General features: G+C 58.7%; 1 protein-coding gene across 4 annotated transcripts; it reads left to right on the forward strand.

The window, feature by feature from the left end:
- The first annotated feature begins 7,235 nt into the window (after positions 1-7,235).
- On the forward strand, positions 7,236-19,587 carry LOC141727719 (neuronal-glial cell adhesion molecule-like). Of its 4 annotated transcripts, none has more exons than XM_074534004.1 (6): positions 7,236-7,312; positions 8,414-8,428; positions 9,780-9,886; positions 12,648-12,850; positions 16,851-16,972; positions 19,397-19,587. In XM_074534004.1, the coding sequence occupies exons 1-6, from the start codon at positions 7,241-7,243 to the stop codon at positions 19,427-19,429; spliced, it is 552 nt and encodes a 183-aa protein (XP_074390105.1). In that variant the 5' UTR covers positions 7,236-7,240; the 3' UTR covers positions 19,430-19,587. The 4 variants fall into 4 exon arrangements, with proteins under 4 accessions (XP_074390105.1, XP_074390106.1, XP_074390104.1 ...); XM_074534005.1 differs by lacking the exon at positions 19,397-19,587 and adding an exon at positions 18,966-19,018; XM_074534003.1 differs by lacking the exon at positions 19,397-19,587 and adding an exon at positions 18,778-18,906.
- The last annotated feature ends 506 nt before the right edge of the window (positions 19,588-20,093 follow it).

The raw sequence follows: 20,093 nt of genomic DNA on the forward strand, positions 1-20,093 counted from the left end.
AACTGCATCCACCCCAAAAAATCCCCAAATAATTTAAAAATCCCAAAGCGACCACAAAAATGACAAAATTTGCCAAAAATCTTTCCCAATCCCAAAAACCGATCCCAAATCTCCGCCCACTTGGAAAAGGATCCCAAAAACACCCAAATAAACAACCCCAAAATGATCCTTGAAACACCCCAAAAAACCCCAAAAAAGTCCCAAATCCACCCCAAAAACCTTAAAATCACCCCCAGAGACCCCAAAAATCCCAAATTTAGACCCCAAAAATCCCAAATTTGGGGATCTGTGGAAGAACAGAAACCCCAAAATCTCAAATTTAGACCCCAAAAATCCCAAATTTGGGGTTGGGAGAAGAACAGAGACCCCAAAAATCCCAAATTTGGGAAGAAGAGAGACCCCAAAAATCCCAAATTTAGACCCCAAAAATCCAAATTTGGGGTTTGGGAGAAGAACAGAGACCCCAAAAATCCCAAATTTAGACCCCAAATTTGGGGAGGAGCAGAAAACCCAAAAATCCCAAATTTAGATCCCAAAAATCCCAAATTTTGGGGTGAGGAAGAAGGGAGACCCAAAAATCCCAAATTTAGACCCCAAAAATCTCAAGTTTAGACCCCAAAAATCCCAAATTTTGGGGTGGGGGAAGAAGAGAGACCTCAAAATCCCAAATTTAGACCCCCAAATCCCAAATTTGGGGTGGGGGGGGAGAACAGAAACCCCAAAAATCCCAAATTTGGAAAAGAGCAGAGATCCCAAAATCCTAAATTTGGGGTGAGGAAAGAACAGAGACCCCAAAAATCCCAAATTTGAGGGGTGGGGGAAGAGCAGAGACCCCAAAAATCCCAAATTTGGACCCCAAAAATCCCAATTTGGGGAGGAGCAGAGACCCCAAAAATCCCAAATTTGGGGTGGGGGAAGAAGAGAGACCCCAAAAATCCCAAATTTGGGGAGGGGGAAGAGCAGAGACCCCAAAAATCCCAAATTTAAACCCAAAAATCCCAAATTTGGGGGGTAAGGCAGGAGCAGAAACCCCAAAAATCCCAAATTTCGACCCCAAAAATCCCAAATTTGGACCCCAAAAATCCCAAATTTCGACCCCAAAATCCCCAATTCGGGGTTGATTCGTGCTTGGGGGGGTCCCCAAACCCCCCCCGTACCCCAATAAAGGCGCCCCCTCCCCAAATTGGGGGGTCCGGCCTTGAATTCCTGAGGGGGGAACCCCAAAATTCCCCCCAAAATTTGAGGGGAGTTTTCTCTTATTTTGGCGATTCCTTGCTCTGATGACGTCAGAGCCGCCCCCGTGATGACGTCACCGCAGGGTGGGGGGTCCCAAGGGTGATTTTTGGGGTGGGGGGGGGGAAATTTCCCGGAATTTTTGGGAATTTCCCGAAATTCCAAGGGCCGGGATTGGCGGGAATTGGGGGAGGGGCAAAGCTCCAAATCCCGCCCCTCCCCCACCCAAAACATCTGGAAGAGTCCAAAAATTTGGGGGGGGGGGGGTTGTCCCCAAAAATCCCCAAATATTTGGGGTGGGTGGTCCCGTTCCCTCCTCATTGGGAATTTGGGGAGGGGGAATGTTCCATTAATTTTTGGGGGTCGTTTCCCCTCCTCCCCCCCCCAATTTTCGGGGTCGTTTCCCCTCCTCCCCCCCCCAATTTTCGGGGTCGTTTCCCCTCCCCCACCCCAATTTTTGGGGGTCTCTCCACTCCCAGGTGCCCCCAATAAATTTTGGGGGGGGTCCTCAGGTATTTGGGGTGGGGGTCTCAAATATTTGGGGGTTTTTCTCGCCCCCTCCCCAAATAGAGATTCCTTGGGGGTCCCTTTGTCCCCCAATCCGGGGGTCTCACCCCAAAATGGGGACCCCAAAACCCCTCTGGGGGGGGGTCTCAAACATTTGGGGTCTCCTGGACCCCTCCCCAAATTGAGACCCCAAATGGGGACCCCAAAACCCCAGGGGGGGTCTCAAACATTTGGGGGTTTCTCGCCCCCTCCCCAAATTGAGACCCCAAATGGGAACCCCAAAACCCAGGGGGGGTCTCAAACATTTGGGGTCTCCTGGACCCCTCCCCAAATTGAGACCCCAAATGGGGACCCCAAAACCCCAGGGGGGGTCTCAAACATTTGGGGGTTTCTCGCCCCCTCCCCAAATTGAGACCCCCAAATATCCCGGGGGTCTGGGGGGTTTAGCCCCCAACCTTGGGGGTCTTTTCACCCCAAAATGGGGACCCCAAAACCCCTCTGGGGGGGTCTCAAACATTTGGGGTCTCCTGGACCCCTCCCCAAATTGAGACCCCAAATGGGGACCCCCAATACCCGGGGGGAACCTCGGGGGTCTTTTACCCCCCAAATTGGGGGGTCTCAATCCCCAAATCGCAACCCCAAAACCCCCAAGTGGGGGTCTCGCCCCCAAATTGGAACCCCAAATATCCCGGGTTGGGGAGGGGGTCTCACCCTAAAATCCCGACCCCAAACCCCTTTCTTGGGGTCTTTTCCCCCCTAAATTGGGGGTCTCAATCCCCTAATTGGGGACCCCAAATATCCCGGGGGGGGTCTCATCCCCCAAATTCGGGGTCTCATCCCCAAATCGCATCCACTCGGGGGTCTTTTCCCCCCAAAATTGGGGTCTCGACCCCAAACCCCCACCCCTTTTTCCCCCAAATCGGGGTCTCAGCCCCAAATCGCGCCCCCCACCCCCTTTGGGGGTCTTTTCCCCCCCAAATCGCGCCCCCCGCCCCCCTCGCGTTTCCCTTTCCCGCCGCCCCCCGCCCAGGGTGTGGCCGGGTGGGCGTGGTCTCGGTGGGGCGTGGCCAGTGGGCGTGGTTTCGCGGAGGGGGCGTGGCCTACGGGCGGATTATGTCAACCCCGCGGCAGCCGCAGCCCCGAGCTGGGAGCGGCCGGAGCAGGTACGGCCCTGGGGGGCTCCGGGGGATTTGGGGAGGGGTCTCGGGGGTCCTGGGGGGTCCCCAGGATTTGGGGGGGACCCCGAGGATTGCGGGGATCCCGGGGCGGGGGGAGCGGCGCTGGGAGGGTCCCGGGGGGCTGCGTTGAGGGGGTGGGGAGGGGGGAAAGGTGGGGCTGGGGGCGATTTTGGGGGGATTGGGGAGGTCTGGGGGTGAAATGGGGCTGGGGGCGTTCTTGGGTGTTTCTAGAGAGGTTTAGGTAGAGATGTAGGGTCTCTATAGGGCTGGGGGGGCTTTAGGGGGGCTGGGGGCGTTATCGGGGGGTGAAGATGGGGATGGGGGATGGGAGGTGAAAATGGGGCTGGGGGATTCTGGGGTTTGGGGAGGGGTCTCAGGGGGATCTATAGGGGATCTCTAGGGTCCGTGTGGGGCTGGATTGGGATGGAGGAGGGGCTGGGCGGGTTATTAGGGTCGGGGGGCTTCTGGGGGCGGGGCTGTGTGGTGTTTGTGGGGGGCTGGGCACAGGAACAGGTGGGGCTGGGAGGGTCTGTAGGATCTATGGGGTCTCTATAGGGCTGGGCACAGGTAAAGGCGGGTCTGGGGTCTCTGTAGGGCTGGGGAGGGTCCTATAGGATCTATGGGGTCTCTGTAGGGCTGGGAAGGGTCTGTAGGATCTATGGGGTCTCTATGGGGCTGGCACAGGTACAGGTGGGTCTGGGGTCTCTGTAGGGTTTCTATAGGGCTGGGGAGGGTCCTATAGGATCTCTATAGGGCTGGGCACAGGTACAGGTGGGTCTGGGGTCTCTGTAGGGTCTCCCTAGGGCTGGGGAGGGTCTGTAGGACCTATGGGGTCTCTATGGGGCTGGGCACAGGTAAAGGCGGGTCTGGGGTCTCTATAGGGTCCGAGTGAGGTAGAGGAGGCTCTATGGGGTCTCTGTGGGGCTGGGCACAGGCACAGGTGGGTCTGTAGGGTGGCACACAGGTGGTTCTATGGGCAGGCGGATCTATAGGGCTTTATGGGGTTTCTGTAGGGCCAGACTGAGGGACATGGGTGGGGTTCTGTGGGGCACAGGGGGTTCTATGGGGTCAGACTGGGGCACAGGGGGTTCTATGGGGTCAGACTAAAGGACACGGGTGGTTCTGTAGGGCAGGGGGTTCTATAGGGGCCCTATAGGGTGGGACAGGGGGCACAGGTGGATCTATAGGGTGGGGCTGAGGGGCACAGGTGGTTCTGTGGGCAGGTGAATATATGGGGGGCTCTATAGGGTGGAATGAGGGGCACAGGTGGATCTATAGGGTGGGACAGGGGGCACAGGTGGGTCTGTGGGGCAGGGGTTCTATAGGGGCTCTATAGGGTGGGACAGGGGGCACAGGTGGATCTATAGGGGCTCTATAGGGTCAGGTTGAGGGGCACAGGGTGGTTCTGTGGGCAGGGGTTCTATAGGGGCCCTATAGGGTGGGACAGGGGGCACAGGTGGATCTATAGGGTGGGGCTGAGGGGCACAGGTGGTTCTATGGGGCAGGTGAATGTATGGGGGGCTCTATAGGGTGGGACAGCAGGCACAGGTGGATCTATGGGGGCTCTGTGGGGTCAGGTTGAGGGGCACAGGGTGGTTCTGTGGGGCAGGGGTTCTATAGGGGCTCTATGGGGTCAGGTTGAGGGGCACAGGTGGTTCTATGGGGCAGGGGTTCTATAGGGGCTCTATAGGGTCAGGCTGAGGGGGCACAGGGTGGTTCTATGGGGCAGGGGTTCTATAGGGGCTCTATAGGGTGGCACAGGGCACACAGGTGGATCTATAGGGTGGCACAGGTGGTTCTATAGGGTCAGGCCAATGGACATGGGTGGGGTTCTGTGGGGCACAGGGGATTCTGTGGGGTAGCACAGGTGATTCTATGGGGTCAGGAGGAATCTGGGGCTCTGTGGGCTACAGGTGGCCCTATAGGGTGGGACAGGGGGCACAGGTGGTTCTATGGGGTGGCACAGGGGGTTCTATGGGGTGGCACAGGTGGGTCTATGGGGTGGCACAGGTGGGTCTATGGGGTCAGGAGGAATCTGGGGCTCTTTGGGGCTACAGGTGCCCTATAGGGGCCCTATGGGGTGGACAAGGGGGCACAGGTGGCTCTATGGGGTGGCACAGGTGGTTCTGTGGGGCCAGGAGGAATTTGGGGCTCTGTGGGCCTCCGTAGGGGGCTGGGCTGGTGGGGAGGGGGCTCCGTGGGGAGGGGGCTCCTTCCCGAGGCGGGAACAGCAGAGGGGCCGGGTTTGGGGGGGGTCCAGGATGAATTTTGGAGGATTCTGGATGAATTTTGGGGGTCCTGGGGGGATTTTGGGGGATTTTTCGGGGGTCCAGGATGAATTTTGGGGGGTCCAGAATGAATTTTGGGGGTCCTGGGGGGCTTTTGGGGGATTTTTCGGGGGTCCAGGATGAATTTTGGAGGATTCTGATGAATTTTGGGGGGTCCAGGATGAATTTTGGGGGGTCCTGGGGGGCTTTGGGGGATTTTTGGGGGGTCCAGGATGAATTTTGGGGGGTCCTGGGGGGGTTTAGGGGCAGACACCGAGTGGGGAGGGGGAGTCAGGGGGGTCTGGGCCCGGTGATTGGGGAGGGGGCTCAGGGCGGTTCTGGGGGCAGAATTGGGGCCGTTTTAGGGCGGTTTTGGGGGTGATTTTAGGGCGATTTTGGGGCAGTTTGGGGAGGGGTTTTGGGGCGGTTTTGGGGCGGTTTTGGGGTGATTTTGGGGCCGTTTTGTGGAGATTTTGGGGTGGTTCTGGGGGTAATTTTGGGGCCGTTTTGTGGAGATTTGGGGTGGTTCTGGGGGTCATTTTGGGCCGTTTTAGAGCGATTTCGGGGCTGATTTTGTGGCCATTTTAGGGAGATTTTGGGGCCATTTTGGGGAGGGGGCTCGGGACAGTTTTGGGGCCATTTTTGGGGTGATTTGGGGCTGTTTTGGAGCCGTTTTGGAGTCTCCGTAGGGCCCAGATCCTCATGGGGGGAGGGGTCTCCGGGCACTCTCGCTGGGTCTGGGGGCTCCGGGGGGCTCTATGACAACGCGGATTTGAGGGGGGGTCCCGAGGGTCCCCACCAGCCCCGTGGGGGTCTCTGGGGGGGTCTCGGGGGTCTCTGTAGGGTCCCCAAAGGGTCCCCAACGTCCAACAGATGGGTGGGGCCGCCGGGGGGGGGGGAGGGGAGGGGATGAGCGGCCCTCGCGCGCCCCCCGCCCCCCCCTGAGGGACCCCCAAGGCTGGGGGGTTCCCCAATGAGAGGGGGGGTCCCAATGGCGGGGGGGGGGAGGGGCAATCCCCTTTTCCTCCCCTCCCCCCTCCTCATTTCCCTACAGGTGCCCGCCCCTCCCCCCCGCCCTGCACCTGGGGGGGGGGGGATTTGGGATTTTTTTTTTTTTTTTTTTGGGGGGGGGTCCGCACGTTTATGGGGTGGGGGAGGGGCAGCGCCATCCTCACCCCCTCCCCCCCCCAACCCCGAAAGGAATTTGGGGTCCCCAAGCGGCTCCTTGTTCGAGCCGGGGCCGCCCCCACTTCCGGCTGGGTGGGGCCGGGGCGGGGCCCCCCAAAATTCTCCCCGGGGGGGCCCCAAAAATCCTTCCGGGATTGCTGGGGGGGGGGGGGGGGGAGATCCCAAATCCTTCCGGGATTTTTGGGTTGGGGGGGAAGGGGGAGGGGTCCCCGGATTGGCGGCTCCTCCCAAAAGGAAGGGCGGGACCGGCAATGATGGGGGGGGGGGGGTGGGGACACACCCGGGGGGATTTGGGGGGGGTCCCACAGGTCTGGACCCCCCCCCCCCAGGGGGGATTTGAGGGCGGGGTCCCCTCAACCCTGAACCTCCCCCCCCCGGGGGGATTTGGGGGTGGGGAGGGGTCGGGGGTCTCACGCTAGGGGGTGGGGGAGCCCCGGCTGCACCAAGGGGGATTTTGGGGAGGGGTCTCAGCCCTCTGTGCCCCCCCCCGGGTGATTCTGGGGGGTTTTTTTGGGGCGATTTTGGGGATTTTTGGTTCATTTCGGGCCCGTCCCTGTCCGTGGTGCTGAATTGGGGGGGGGGCGGCGCTCGGCGTTTCCGGGGGGGGGGGGATGGGGATTGGGGGGGGTGGGGGAGGGGCGGTTGTTGTGGGGGGGGGGGGGGTCGCGCGCCAAGGTGACAGGGTCCCCTCATTAGAGGCGTTGCCATGGAAACGGGCGCATCCGGGGAGAGGAGGGGGAGGCCGGCACACAATGGAGGGGGGGGGGGAGGGCGGGGGGGGGGGGTTTGGGGATGGATGGATCGATGGAGGGGGGGGGTGGAGACCCCTCCCCAAATGAGCCCCCCCCCCCATCAGGGGCCGCGGCCATGGCGGGCGCTCGCGGTGCTGCTGCTGCTGCTGGGGGGGCGCGGCCGCGCCATCGTCCATCCCCCCCGAGTGTGAGTGCGAATTTGGGGAGGGGGCGGCGAGGGGTGGTGACCCCCCCCCAGCCATGCATGGAGCCCCCCCCCCCCCCCCCCCGGTGCTGCCTGTGCTGAACGAGGAGGGGTTTGCATGGGGAGACCCCTCCTCAATTCACCCCAGCGGCATGGACGCACCCCCGGCATGGAGACCCCCTCCTCAATTAACGCTGTGATCGTGGGAATTCCCCCCTACCGGCATGGAGACCCCTCCTCAATTCAATTCACCCTACCGGCATGGAGACCCCTCCTCAATTCAATTCACCGCCGGCATGGAGACCCCCCCCCTCAATTCACCCCACCGGCATGGAGACCCCTCCTCAATTAACGCTGTGATCGTGGGAATCCCCCCCTACCGGCATGGAGACCCTCCTCAATTCACCCTACCGGCATGGAGACCCCTCCCCAGCATGGAGACCCCCCCCTAAATTTACTCTGTGATCGTGGGGACCCCCTGGCATGGAGCCCCCCTCCTCAATTTACACCCCCTGATCCTGGACCCCCCCCTACCTGCATGGAGACCCCCCCCTCATTTCACACCAATGGCCATGAAGACCCTCCTCAATTTACCCTCATGACCCTGGACCCCCCCTCAATTCAACCCCCCATCATGGAGACCCCTCCTCAATTCACTCCCTGATCGTGGGGGACCCTCCAGCATGGAGACCCCTCCTCAATTCAATTCACACCCCCAGCATGGAGACCCCCCCCAGCATGGAGACCCCTCCTCAATTCACCCCCTGATCGTGGGACCCCCTCCTCAATTCATCCTCCTGGACCCCCCTCAATTCACCCCCCCAGCATGGAGACCCCCCCTCAATTCACCCCCTGATCGTGGGACCCCCCCTCAGTTCACCCCCTGACCCTGTTCCCCCCCCATCCCCACATGAAGACCCCTCCCCAAATTCCCTCCTCACACTTTCCCCCTAACCCCTTCCCCCCCCCAATTTTTGGACCCCCCTCCTTTGCACGAGACCCCCCCCCATTTTTGAGCCCCCCCCCCGCTTTCCGGGGTCTCTCCGGAGCCCCCTCCCCACTCACGCTGTTCTCTCCCCCCTGTGCCCCCCCCCGGATGTGCAGATTCGCTGCACGAGCGTGAGTTTGGGGGGCTCTTTGGGGGGTCCCAGGGAGGTTTTGGGGGGTCTGGGGTGTCCCGAGAGGGTTTGGGTGGGTCTGGGGGCGTTGGGGAGGGTCCCAGGGGGAGTTTGGAGGGGTCTGGAGGGGTCCTACGGGGGTTTTGGGGAGTCTGGAGGGGTCCCAGGGAGGTTTTGGGGAGTCTGGGGGTGTCCCGAGAGGGTTTGGGTGGGTCTGGGGGTGTTGGGGAGGGTCCCAGGGGGAGTTTGGAGGGGTCTGGAGGGGTCCCAGGGAGGTTTTGGGGGGTCTGGGGGTGTCCCGAGAGGGTTTGGGTGGGTCTGAGCGATTGGGGAGGGTCCCGAGGGGAGTTTGGGGGGGGTCTCGGGAGGTCCCGTGGGGATCCTAAAGGGTTTTGGGGGGTCTGGGGGGCATTTGGGAGGGTCCCGAGGGATTCTAAGGGGATTTGGGGGAGTCCGGGGGGTTTTGGGGGGTCTGGGGGAATCTGGGGGTGTCGGGGAGGGTCCCAAGGGGTCCTAGGGGAGGTCCGGGGGGTTCCAGGGGGTTTTGGGGGGTCCGGGGGGTTCCCAGGGGGTTTTGGAGGGTCTGGGGGCGTTGGGGAAGGTCCTGGAGGGGATCCTACAGGGGTTTTGGGGGGTCTGGAGGGGTCCCAGGTGGGTTTTGGGGTGTCAGGGGGGGTCTGGGGCTGTTTTGGGGGTCCCATTTGGGGTCCCAGGTGGGTTTGGGGTCCCTGGTGGGTGTTGGGGTGTTTTAGGGTGGGTTTTGGGGTTGTTTTGGGGTCCCATTTGGGGTCCCAGGTGGGTTTTGGGTGTCTGTGTATTTTGGGGGTCCCATTTGGGGTCCCAGGTGTGTTTTGGGGTGTCTGTGTATTTTGGGGGTCCCATTTGGGGTCCCAGGTGTATTTTGGGGTGCCCGGGTGTATTTTGGGGTGCCCGTTCGGGTTCCCAGGTGGGTTTCAGGGTCCCGGGTGGGTTTTGGGGTCCCGGGTGTATTTTGGGGTGCCGGCTGTATTTTGGGGTCCCATTTGGGGGTGCCGGCTGTATTTTGGGGTGCCCGTTCGGGGTCCCGGGTGTATTTGGGGTCCCGGGTGTGTTTTGGGGTGCCGTTTGGGGTCCCGGGTGTATTTTGGGTGTCTGTGTATTTTGGGGTGCCCGTCAGGGTCCCAGGTGTATTTTGGGGTGTCTGTGTATTTTGGGGTGCCCGTTCAGGGTCCCAGGTGTATTTTGGGGTGCCCGGGTGTATTTTGGGGTCCCGGGTGTGTTTTGGGGTGCCCGTTCAGGGTCCCGGGTGAGTTTTGGGGTGCCGGGTGTATTTTGGGGTGCCCGTTCGGGGTCTGAGGCGCCGCCCCCCCCAGTCCAGCAGCCCCCCCGAGCTGACGGAGGCGCCCCCGGAGCAGCTCGTGGTGTTCCCGAGCGACGACGCCGTGCTCAAGTGCGCGGCCAGCGGGCACCCGGCCCCGCGGTGAGTGACACCTGTCACCTGTCACCTGTGTGTCACCCTGAGTGTCACCTGTGTCACCCCAGTGTCACCTGTGTCACCCCAGGGTCACCTGTGTCACCTGTCACCTGTGTGTCACCCTGAGTGTCACCCTGAGTGTCACCTGTGTGTCATCTGTGTCACCCTGAGTCACCTGTGTGTCATCTGTGTGTCACCCTGTGTCACCTGTGTCAACCCTGTGTAGCACCGTGTCACCCTGCGTGTCACCTGAGTGTCACCCTGAGTGACATCTGTGTCACCCTGAGTGTCACCTGTGTCACCTGTGTGTCACCCTCAGTGTCACCTGTGTGACATCTGTGTGTCACCTGTCACCCTGAGTGTCACCTGAGTGTCACCCTGTGTCACCCTGAGTGTCACCCTGTGTCACCTGTGTGTCATCTGTGTGTCACCCTGAGTGTCACCCCAGGGTCACCTGTGTCACCTGTCACCTGTGTGTCCCCTGTGTGTCATCTGTGTCACCTGTGTGACATCTGTGTGACATCTGTGTCACCCTGTCCACCTGTGTGACATCTATGTGACATCTGTGTGTCACCTGTGTCACCCTGTGTGTCACCCTGAGTGTCACCTGTGTGTCACCTGTGTCACCCTGAGTGTCATCTATGTCACCTATGGCATCTGTGTCACCCTGAGTGTCACCTGTCACCTGTGGCACCCCAGGGTCACCTGTGTGGCACCTGTGTGTCACCTGTGTCACCCTGAGTGACATCTGTGTGGCACCTGTGTGTCACCCTGAGTGGTCTCCTGTGTCACCCTGAGTGTCACCTGTGTCACCCTGTGTGTCACCTGTGTGGCACCTGTGTCACCCTGAGTGTCACTTGTCACCTGTGTGTCACCCTCAGTGTCACCCTGTGTGTCACCTGTGTCACCCTGTGTGTCACCTGTGTCACCTGTGTGTCACCTGTGTCACCCTGTCACTGTGTCACCCTGAGTCACCTGTGTGTCACCTGTGTCACCCTGAGTGACATCTGTGTCACCCTGAGTGTCACCCTGTGTCACCCCAGGGTCACCTGTGTGTCACCCTGAGTGTCACCTGTGTGTCACCCCAGGGTCACCTCTGTCACCTGTGTGTGTCACCTGTGGTGTCATCTGTGTGTCACCTGTGTGTCATCTGTGTGTCACCTGGTGTCACCTCTGTCACCTGTGTCACCCCAGGGTCACCCTGTGTGTCACCCTGTGTGTCACCTGTGTGACATCTGTGTGTCACCCCAGGGTCACCTGTGTCACCTGTGTCACCTGTGTCACCCTGAGTGTCACTGTGTCACCCCAGGGTCACCCTGTGTGTCACCTCAGTGTCAGCTGTCCCCGCAGCTGCTGTCCCCATGTCCCCGCCTGCTGTCACTGTACCGTCCCTGCAGGTTCCGCTGGACCCACGATGGCCGCCCGTCCCTGTCCCTGTCACTGTCACTGTCCCCATGTCCCTGTCACTGTGTCCCTGTGTCACTGTCCCTGTGTCACTGTCCCCTGTCCTCCCAGGTTCCGCTGGACCCGCGATGGGCGCCTGTTCCCGTCACTGTGTCACTGTGTCACTGTCACTGTCCCTGTGTCACTGTCCCTGTGTCACTGTCCCTGTCATTGTCACTGTCCCTGTGTCACTGTTCCTGTCCCTGTGTCACTGTCCCTGTGCCTGTCCCTGTGCCTGTCCTGTGCCTGTCCCTGTGTCACTGTCCCTGTGTCACTGTCCCTGTCCCTGTGTCACTGTCCCTGTCTCTGTGTCCCTGTCTCTGTGTCACTGCCACTGTCCCTGTGTCACTGTCCCCTGTCCCTGTGTCACTGTGTCACTGTCCCTCTCATTGTCCCCGCAGGTTCCACTGGACCCGTGACGGGCGCCCGTTCCCGTCCCTGTGTCACTGTGTCACTGTCCCTGTCCCTGTGTCACTGTCCCTGTCACTGTCCCTGTCCCTGTGTCCCTGTGTCCCTGTCCCTGTGTCCCTGTCCCTGTGCCTGTCACTGTCCCTGTCCCTGTGTCCCTGTCCCTGTGTCATTGTCACTGTCACTGTGTTACTGTCCCTGCGTCATTGTCCCTGTCCCTGTCCCTGTGTCACTGTCCCCTGTCCCTGCCCCCTGTGTCACTGTCCCTGTGTCCCTGTCACTGTCCCTGTCCCTGTGTCACTGTCCCTGTGTCCCTGTGTCACTGTCCCTGTGTCCCTGTCCCTGTGTCACTGTCCGTGTCCCTGTGTCCCTGTCACTGTGTCCCTGTCCCTGTGTCACTGTCCCTGTGTCCCTGTGTCCCTGTGTCCCTGTGTCACTGTGTCACTGTCATTGTCCCCGCAGGTTCCGCTGGACCCGCGATGGCCGCCCGTTCCCGTCACTGTGTCCCTGTCCCTGTCCCTGTGTCCCTGTGTCATTGTCACTGTCATTGTCCCCGCAGGTTCCGCTGGACCCGTGACGGGCGCCCGTTCCCGTCACTGTGTCCCTGTCCCTGTGTCCCTGTCCCTGTCACTGTGTCACTGTCCCTGTGTCCCTGTCCCTGTCACTGTGTCACTGTCCCTCTCATTGTCCCCGCAGGTTCCGCTGGACCCGTGACGGGCGCCCGTTCCCGTCACTGTGTCCCTGTCCCTGTGTCCCTGTCCCTGTCACTGTGTCACTGTCCCTGTGTCCCTGTCCCTGTCACTGTGTCACTGTCCCTCTCATTGTCCCCTCAGGTTCCGCTGGACCCGCGATGGGCGCCCGTTCCCGTCCCCCTCCCTGTGTCACTGTGTCATTGTCACTGTCATTGTCCCCGCAGGTTCCGCTGGACCCGCGATGGCCGCCCGTTCCCGTCCCCCTCCCTGTCCCCTGCGGAGCTCGCGGGGGTCTCGGTGTCCCCCGGGGGGGGGACCTTGGTCATCAACGCCAGCCTGGCCGGGCGCCTGCAGGGGCGCTTCCGCTGCGAGGCCACCAACGCGCTGGGGACAGCGGTGTCACCCGAGAGCCGGGTCATTGCTGAGAGTGAGTGAATAAATCACCCCAAAATCACCCCAAAATCACCCCAAAATAACCCTAAATCACCCCAAAATCATGCTGGGGACAGCGGTGTCACCCGAGAGCCGCGTCATCGCCGAGAGTGAGTGAATAAATCACCCCAAAATAACCCTAAATCACCCCAAAATCAACCCAAAATCACCCCTAAATACCCCCAAAATAACCCTAAATCACCCCAAAATAACCACAAACTGTGCTGGGGACAGCGGTGTCACCCGAGAGCCGGGTCATTGCTGAGAGTGAGTGAATGAATCACCCCAAAATAACCCCAAAATCACCCCAAAATCACCCCAAAATCACCCCAAAATCACCCCAAAATCACCCCAAAATAACCCCAAAATTACCCCAAACAGCGGTGTCACCCGAGAGCCGGGTCATCGCCGAGAGTGAGTGAATAAATCACCCCAAAATCACCTCAAAATCACCCCAAAAAAGCCCTAAATAACCCCAAACTGTGCTGGGGACAGCGGTGTCACCCGAGAGCCGGGTCATCGCTGAGAGTGAGTGCCTGAATCACCCCAAAATCGCCCCAAAATAACCCCAAAATCACCCCAAAATAACCACAAACCACGCTGGGGACAGCGGTGTCACCCGAGAGCCGGGTAATCGCCGAGAGTGAGTGCCTGAATCACCCCTAAATAACCCTAAATCACCCCAAAATAACCCCTAAAAAACCCTAAATATCCCCAAAATAACCCTAAATCACCCCAAAATCACCCCAAAACCACGCGCTGGGGACAACGGTGTCACCCAAGAGCCGGGTCATTGCTGAGAGTGAGTGAATAAATCACCCCTAAATCACCCCAAAATAACCCAAAATAACCCCAAAATCACCCCAAAATCACCCCAAAAAAACCCTAAATAACCCCAAACTGCGCTGGGGACAGCAGTGTCACCCGAGAGCCGGGTCATCGCCGAGAGTGAGTGAATGAATCACCCCTAAATCACCCCAAAATCACCCCAAAATCACCCCAAAAAAACCCTAAATAACCCCAAAACCGTGCTGGGGACAGCGGTGTCACCCGAGAGCCGGGTCATCGCTGAGAGTGAGTGCCTGAATCACCCCAAAATAACCCCAAAATAACCCTAAATCACCCCAAAATCCTCCCAGCCCCCTCGGGGACTGCACACAAGTCCCTGGCTGTTTTTGGGGTCCCTGTTTTGGGGTCCCTGTTGGTTTTTGTGTTCCTGTGGGTTTTTGGGGTTTCCGTGTATTTGGGGTCCCTGTTTTTGGGGTTTCCCGTGTTTTTGGGGTTCCTGTGTTTTTGGGGTCCCTGTTTTTGGGGTCCCTGTTGGTTTTTGTGTTCCTGTGGGTTTTTGGGTTTCCCGTGTTTTTGGGGTCCCTGTTTTGGGGTTTCCTGTGTTTTTGGGGTGGTGTGGGTATTTGGGATCCCTGTTTTTGGGGTGTCCCTGTGTGGTTTTGGGGTGTCCCTGTTGGTTTTTGGGGTGTCACCCCCTGTGTCCCCCAGCCCCGCAGCAGTGGCCCAAGGAGAAGGGGATGCTGTGGGTTTTTGGGGTTCCCATGTTTTTGGGGTCCCTGTATTTGGGGTTTCCCGTGTATTTGGGGTTTCCTGTGTTTTTGGGGTCCCTGTTTTGGGGTTTCCCGTGTTTTTGGGGTGCTGTGGGTATTTGGGTTCCCGTGCTTTTGGGGTCCCTGTTTTTGGGGTTTCCCGTGTTTTTGGGGTGCTGTGGGTTTTTGGTGTTTCCCGTGTTTTGGGGTCCCCCGTGTTTTTGGGGTCCCTGTTGGTTTTGTGTTCCTGTGGGTTTTTGGGGTTCCTGTGTTTTTGGGGTCCCTGTTTTGGAGCTTCCCTTGTTTTTGGGGTCCCTGTTTTTGGGGTTTCCCGTGTTTTTGGGGTTCCTGTGTTTTGGGGTCCCTGTTTTTGGGGTTTCCCGTGTTTTTGGGGTTCCCGTGATTTTGGGGTCCCTGTTTTGGGGTCCCTTTTGGTTTTTGTGTTCCTGTGGGTTTTTGAGGTTCCTGTGTTTTTGGGGTCCCTGTTTTTGGGGTTTCCCGTGTTTTTGGGGTGCTGTGGGTATTTGGGGTGCCTGATTTTGGGGTGCTGTTGGATTTTGGGGTGCTGTACCCTCTGTCCCCCCAGCCCCCACCGCAGTGGCCCAAGGAGAAGGGGATGCTGTGGGTTTTGGGGTCCCTGTTTTTGGGGTTCCTGTGTTTTTGGGGTCCCTGTTTTGGAGTTTCCGTGTTTTTGGGGTGCTGTGGGTATTTGGGGTGCCTGTTTTTGGGGTGTCACTGTTGGTTTTTGTGTTCCTGTGGGTTTTTGGGGTTTCCCGTGTTTTTGGGTGCTGTGGGTATTTGGGGTGCCTGATTTTGGGGTGTCACCCCCTGTGTCCCCCAGCCCCGCCGCAGTGGCCCAAGGAGAAGGGGATGCTGTGGGTATTTGGGGTCTCTTTTTTTGGGGTTCCCGTGTTTTTGGGTTTCCCATGTTTTTGGGTCCTTGTTTTTGAGGTTTCCCATGTATTTGGGGTTTCCCGTGTTTTTGGGGTCCCTGTTTTGGGTTTCCCATGTTTTTGGGGTGCTGTGGGTTTTTGGGGTTCCCGTGTTTTTGGGTTCCTGTTTTTGAGCTTCCCGTGTTTTTGGGGTGCTGTGGGTATTTGGGGTCCCTGTTTTGGGGTTTCCCGTGTTTTTGGGGTGCTGTTGGATTTTGGGGTGTCACCCCCTGTGTCCCCCCAGCCCCGCTGCAGTGGCCCAAGGAGAAGGGGATGCTGTGGGTTTTTGGGGTCCCTGTTTTTGGGGTTTCCCGTGTTTTTGGGGTGCTGTGGGTTTTTGGGGTTCCTGTGTTTTTGGGGTCCCTGTTTTTGGGGTTTCCCGTGTTTTTGGGGTCCCTGTTTTGGAGTTTCCCGTGTTTTTGGGGTGCTGTGGGTATTTGGGATCCCTGTTTTGGGGTGTCCCTGTGTGTTTTTGGGGTGTCCTTGTCGGTTTTTGGGCTGTCACACCCTCTCTGTTCCCCCCAGCCCCAAACCCCCAGTGGCCCAAGGAGAAGGGGTTCCCTGGATTTTGGGGTCCCTGTTTTGGGGTCCCTGTGTTTTTGGGGTGCTGTGGGTTTTTGGGGTTCCCGTTTTTTTGGGGTCCCTTTTTTGGAGCTTCCCGTGTTTTTGGGGTGCTGTGGGTATTTGGGGTGCCTGTTTTTGGGGTGTCACCCCCTCTGTCCCCCCCAGCCCCACCGCAGTGGCCCAAGGAGAAGGGGATGCTGTGGGTTTTTGGGGTCCTGTTTTTGGAGTTTCCCGTGTTTTTGGGGTGCTGTGGGTATTTGGGGTGCCTGATTTTGGGGTGTCACCCCCTGTGTCCCCCCCAGCCCCGCCTCAGTGCCCCAAGGAGAAGGGGATGCTGTGGGTTTTTGGGGTTCCCGTGTTTTTGGGGTCCTTGTTTTGGAGTTTCCCGTGTTTTTGGGGTTTCCCGTGTCTTTGGGGTGCTGTGGGTTTTTGGGGTTTCCCGTGTTTTTGGGGTTCCCGTGTTTGTGGGGTTCCTGTTTTTGGGGTTTCCCGTGTTTTTGGGGTTCCTGTGTTTTTGGGGTCCTGTTTTTGGGGTTTCCCGTGTTTTTGGGGTGCTGTGGGTATTTGGGGTGCTGTGGGTATTTGGGGTCCCTGATTTTGGGGTGTCACCCCCTGTGTCCCCCAGCCCCGCCGCAGTGGCCCAAGGAGAAGGGGTTCCCTGGGTTTTGGGGTCCCTGTTTTGGGGTTTCCCGTGTTTTTGGGGTTTCCTGTGTTTTTGGGGTCCCTGTTTTGGGGTTTCCTGTGTTTTTGGGGTGCTGTGGGTATGTGGGGTGCTGTTGGATTTTGGGGTGTCACCCCCTGTGTCCCCCCAGCCCCGCCGCAGTGGCCCAAGGAGAAGGGGATGCTGTGGGTTTTTGGGGTCCCTGTTTTGGGGTTTCCCGTGTTTTTGGGGTCCCTGTTTTTGGGGTTTCCGTTGTTTTTGGGGTGCCTGATTTTGGGGTGTCACCCCCGTGTCCCCCAGCCCCGCCGCAGTGGCCCAAGGAGAAGGTGACGCCGGTGACGGTGGAGGAGGGCGACCCCGTGGTGCTGCCCTGCGAGCCCCCCCGAGCGCCGTGGCCCCCAAGATCTACTGGCTCAACAGCCGTGAGCAAACGGGGCTGGGGGCTTGGGGGGTCCATCCTGCACCCCAAAATCCCACCCGAGATCCAAAATCCTCTCCTGTACCCCAAAATCCCAAATCCTCTCCTGTACCCCAAAATCCCTCTGTGCCCCCAAGATCTACTGGCTCAACAGCCGTGAGCAAACGGGGCTGGGGGCTTTGGGGGTTCATCCTGCACCCCAAAATCCCACCTGAGGTCCCTCTGTGTACCCCAAAATCCCACCCGAAATCCTCTGTGTACCCCGAAATCCCAAATCCTCTCCTGCACCCCGAAATCCCACCCAAAATCCCTCTGCATACCCCAAAATCCCAAATCCTCTCCTGCACCCCAAAATCCCACCTGAAATCCCAAATCCTCTCCTGTACCCCGAAATCCCAAATCCTCTCCCGTACCCCAAAATCTCTCTGTGTACCCCAAAATCCCTCGTGCCCCCCCAAGATCTGCTGGCTCAACAGCCGTGAGCAAACGGGGCTGGGGGCTTTGGGGGGTTCATCCTGCACCCCAAAATCCCACCCAAAATCCCTCTGTGTACCCCAAAATCCAAATCCTCTCCTGTACCCCGAAATCCCTCCAGGCCCCCCAAGATCTACTGGCTGAACAGCCATGAGCAAATGGGGCTGGGGGCTTTGGGAGGTTCATCCTGCACCCCAAAATCCCACCCGAAATCCCAAATCCTCTCCTGCACCCCAAAATCCCACCCGAAATCCCTCTGCGTACCCCAAAATCCCAAATCCTCTCCTGTACCCAAAATCCCAAATCCTCTCCTGTACCCCAAAATCCCTCCGTGCCCCCCAAGATCTACTGGCTCAACAGCCGTGAGCAAATGGGGCTGGGGGCTTTGGGGGTTCATCCTGCACCCCAAAATCCCACCCGAGATCCCTCCGTGTACCCCAAAATCCCTCTGCGTACCCCAAAATCCCAAATCCTCTCCTGTACCCCGAAATCCCACCCGAAATCCCTCTGCGTACCCCGAAATCCCAAATCCTCTCCTGTACCCCGAAATCCCACCCGAAATCCCAGATCCTCTCCTGTACCCCAAAATCCCACCCGAAATCCCAAATCCTCTCCTGCTCCCCAAAATCCCAAATCCTCTCCTGTACCCCAAAATCCCACCCGAAATCCCAAATCCTCTCCTGTACCCCAAAATCCACCTGAAATCCCAAATCCTCTCCTGTACCCCAAAATCCCTCCGTGCCCCCCAAGATCTACTGGCTCAACAGCCGTGAGCAAACGGGGCTGGGGGCTTTGGGGGGTTCATCCTGCACCCCAAAATCCCACCCGAGATCCCAAATCCTCTCCTGCACCCCAAAATCCCACCCGAAATCCCTCCCGAAATCCCAAATCCTCTCCTGTACCCCAAAATCATGCACATCGCCCAGGACGCGCGGGTCAGCACGGGGCTGGTTTGAGGGCAGGTTTGGGGTCTGTTTTAGGATCAGATTTAGGATATTTTGGGGTTTTTGTTCCCCAGGGATCGTGCACATCGCCCAGGACGCCCGGGTCAGCACGGGCCAGGACGGGTTCCTGGGGCAGGTTTAGGATCAGGTTTAGGGTTGGGTTTAAGGCAGTTTTGGGGTCAGTTTTAGTTCAGTTTTAGGGCAGGTTTAGGATCAGTTTTGGGTCAGTTTTGGGTTTTTGTCCCCCAGGAATCGTGCACATTTTCAAGGATGGGTTCCTGGGGCTGCTTTGAGGGCAGGTTTAGGGTCAGTTTTAGGATCAGGTTTATGATCAGTTTTAGGCCAGGTTTTGGGTCAGTTTTGGGGTCACTTTTGGGGTTTTGTCCCCCAGGGATCGTGCACATTGCCCAGGATGCCCGGGTCAGCACGGGCCAGGACGGGTTCCTGGGGCTGGTTTAGGGTCAGATTTAGGGTCGGTTTTAAGGCAGTTTTAGTGCAGTTTTAGGGTCAGTTTTAGGATCAATTTTAGGCCAGGTTTAGGATCAGTTTTGGGGTCACTTTTGGGGTTTTTGTCCCCAGGAATCGTGCACATTGCCCAGGACGCGCGGGTGAGCACGGGCCAGGACGGGTTCCTGGGGCTGGTTTAGGGTCAGGTTTAGGGGTTTAGGGTCAGGTTTAGGATTTGGTTTAGGGCAGTTTTGGGGTCAGTTTTAGGATATTTTGGGGTTTTTCTCCCCCAGGGATTGTGCACATCGCCCAGGACGCGCGGGTCAGCACGGGCCAGGTTCCTGTGGGGCAGGTTTAGGGTCAGGTTTAGGGTTGGGTTTAAGGCACTTTTATGCCAGGTTTAGGATCAATTTTGGGGTCAGATTTAGGATATTTTGGGGTTTTTCCTGCCCAGGAATCGTGCACATCGCCCAGGACGCGCGGGTCAGCATGGGGCTGGTTTGGGGGTAGGTTTGGGGCATGTTTAGGATCAGATTTAGGATATTTTGGGGTTTTCTCCCCAGGAATTGTCCACATCGCCCAGGACGCCCGGGTGAGCATGGGCCAGGACGGGTTCCTGTACTTCGCCAACGCGCAGGTCGGTGACAGCCACCCCGATTACATCTGCCACGCCCACTACCTGGGACCCCGCACCATCATCCAGAAGGAGCCGCTGGACCTGCGCGTCACCCCCAGTGAGGGACCCCAAAACCCCCTCTAGGGGACCCCAAAATCCCAAATCTCCCTCTAGGGGACCCCAAAACCCCCTCTAGGGGACCCCGAAATCCCAAAACCTTGTTTAGGGGACCCCAAAACCTCCTCTAGGGGACCCCGAAATCCCAAATCTCCCTCTAGGGGACCCCGAAACCACAAAGCCCCCTCTAGGGGACCCCAAAACCTCCTCTAGGGGACCCCGAAACCCCCTCTAGGGGACCCCAAAATCCCAAAGCCTTATTTAGGGGATCCCAAAACCCCAAAGTCTCCTCTAGGGGATCCCCAAACCCCAAAGCCTTGTTTAGGGGACCCCAAAATCCTAAAGCCCCCTCTAAGGGACCCCAAAATCCCAAAGCCTCCTCTAGGGGACCCCAAAATCCCAAAGTCCCCTCTAAATGACCCCAAAATCCCAAAGCCTTGTTTAGGGGACCCCAAAACCACACAGCCCCCTCTAAGGGACCCCAAAATCCCAAAGCCTCCTCTAGGGGACCCCAAAACCCCCTCTAA

Source organism: Zonotrichia albicollis, unplaced genomic scaffold (assembly GCF_047830755.1).
Source record: "Zonotrichia albicollis isolate bZonAlb1 unplaced genomic scaffold, bZonAlb1.hap1 Scaffold_221, whole genome shotgun sequence".
NCBI classification, from domain to species: Eukaryota; Metazoa; Chordata; class Aves; order Passeriformes; family Passerellidae; genus Zonotrichia; species Zonotrichia albicollis.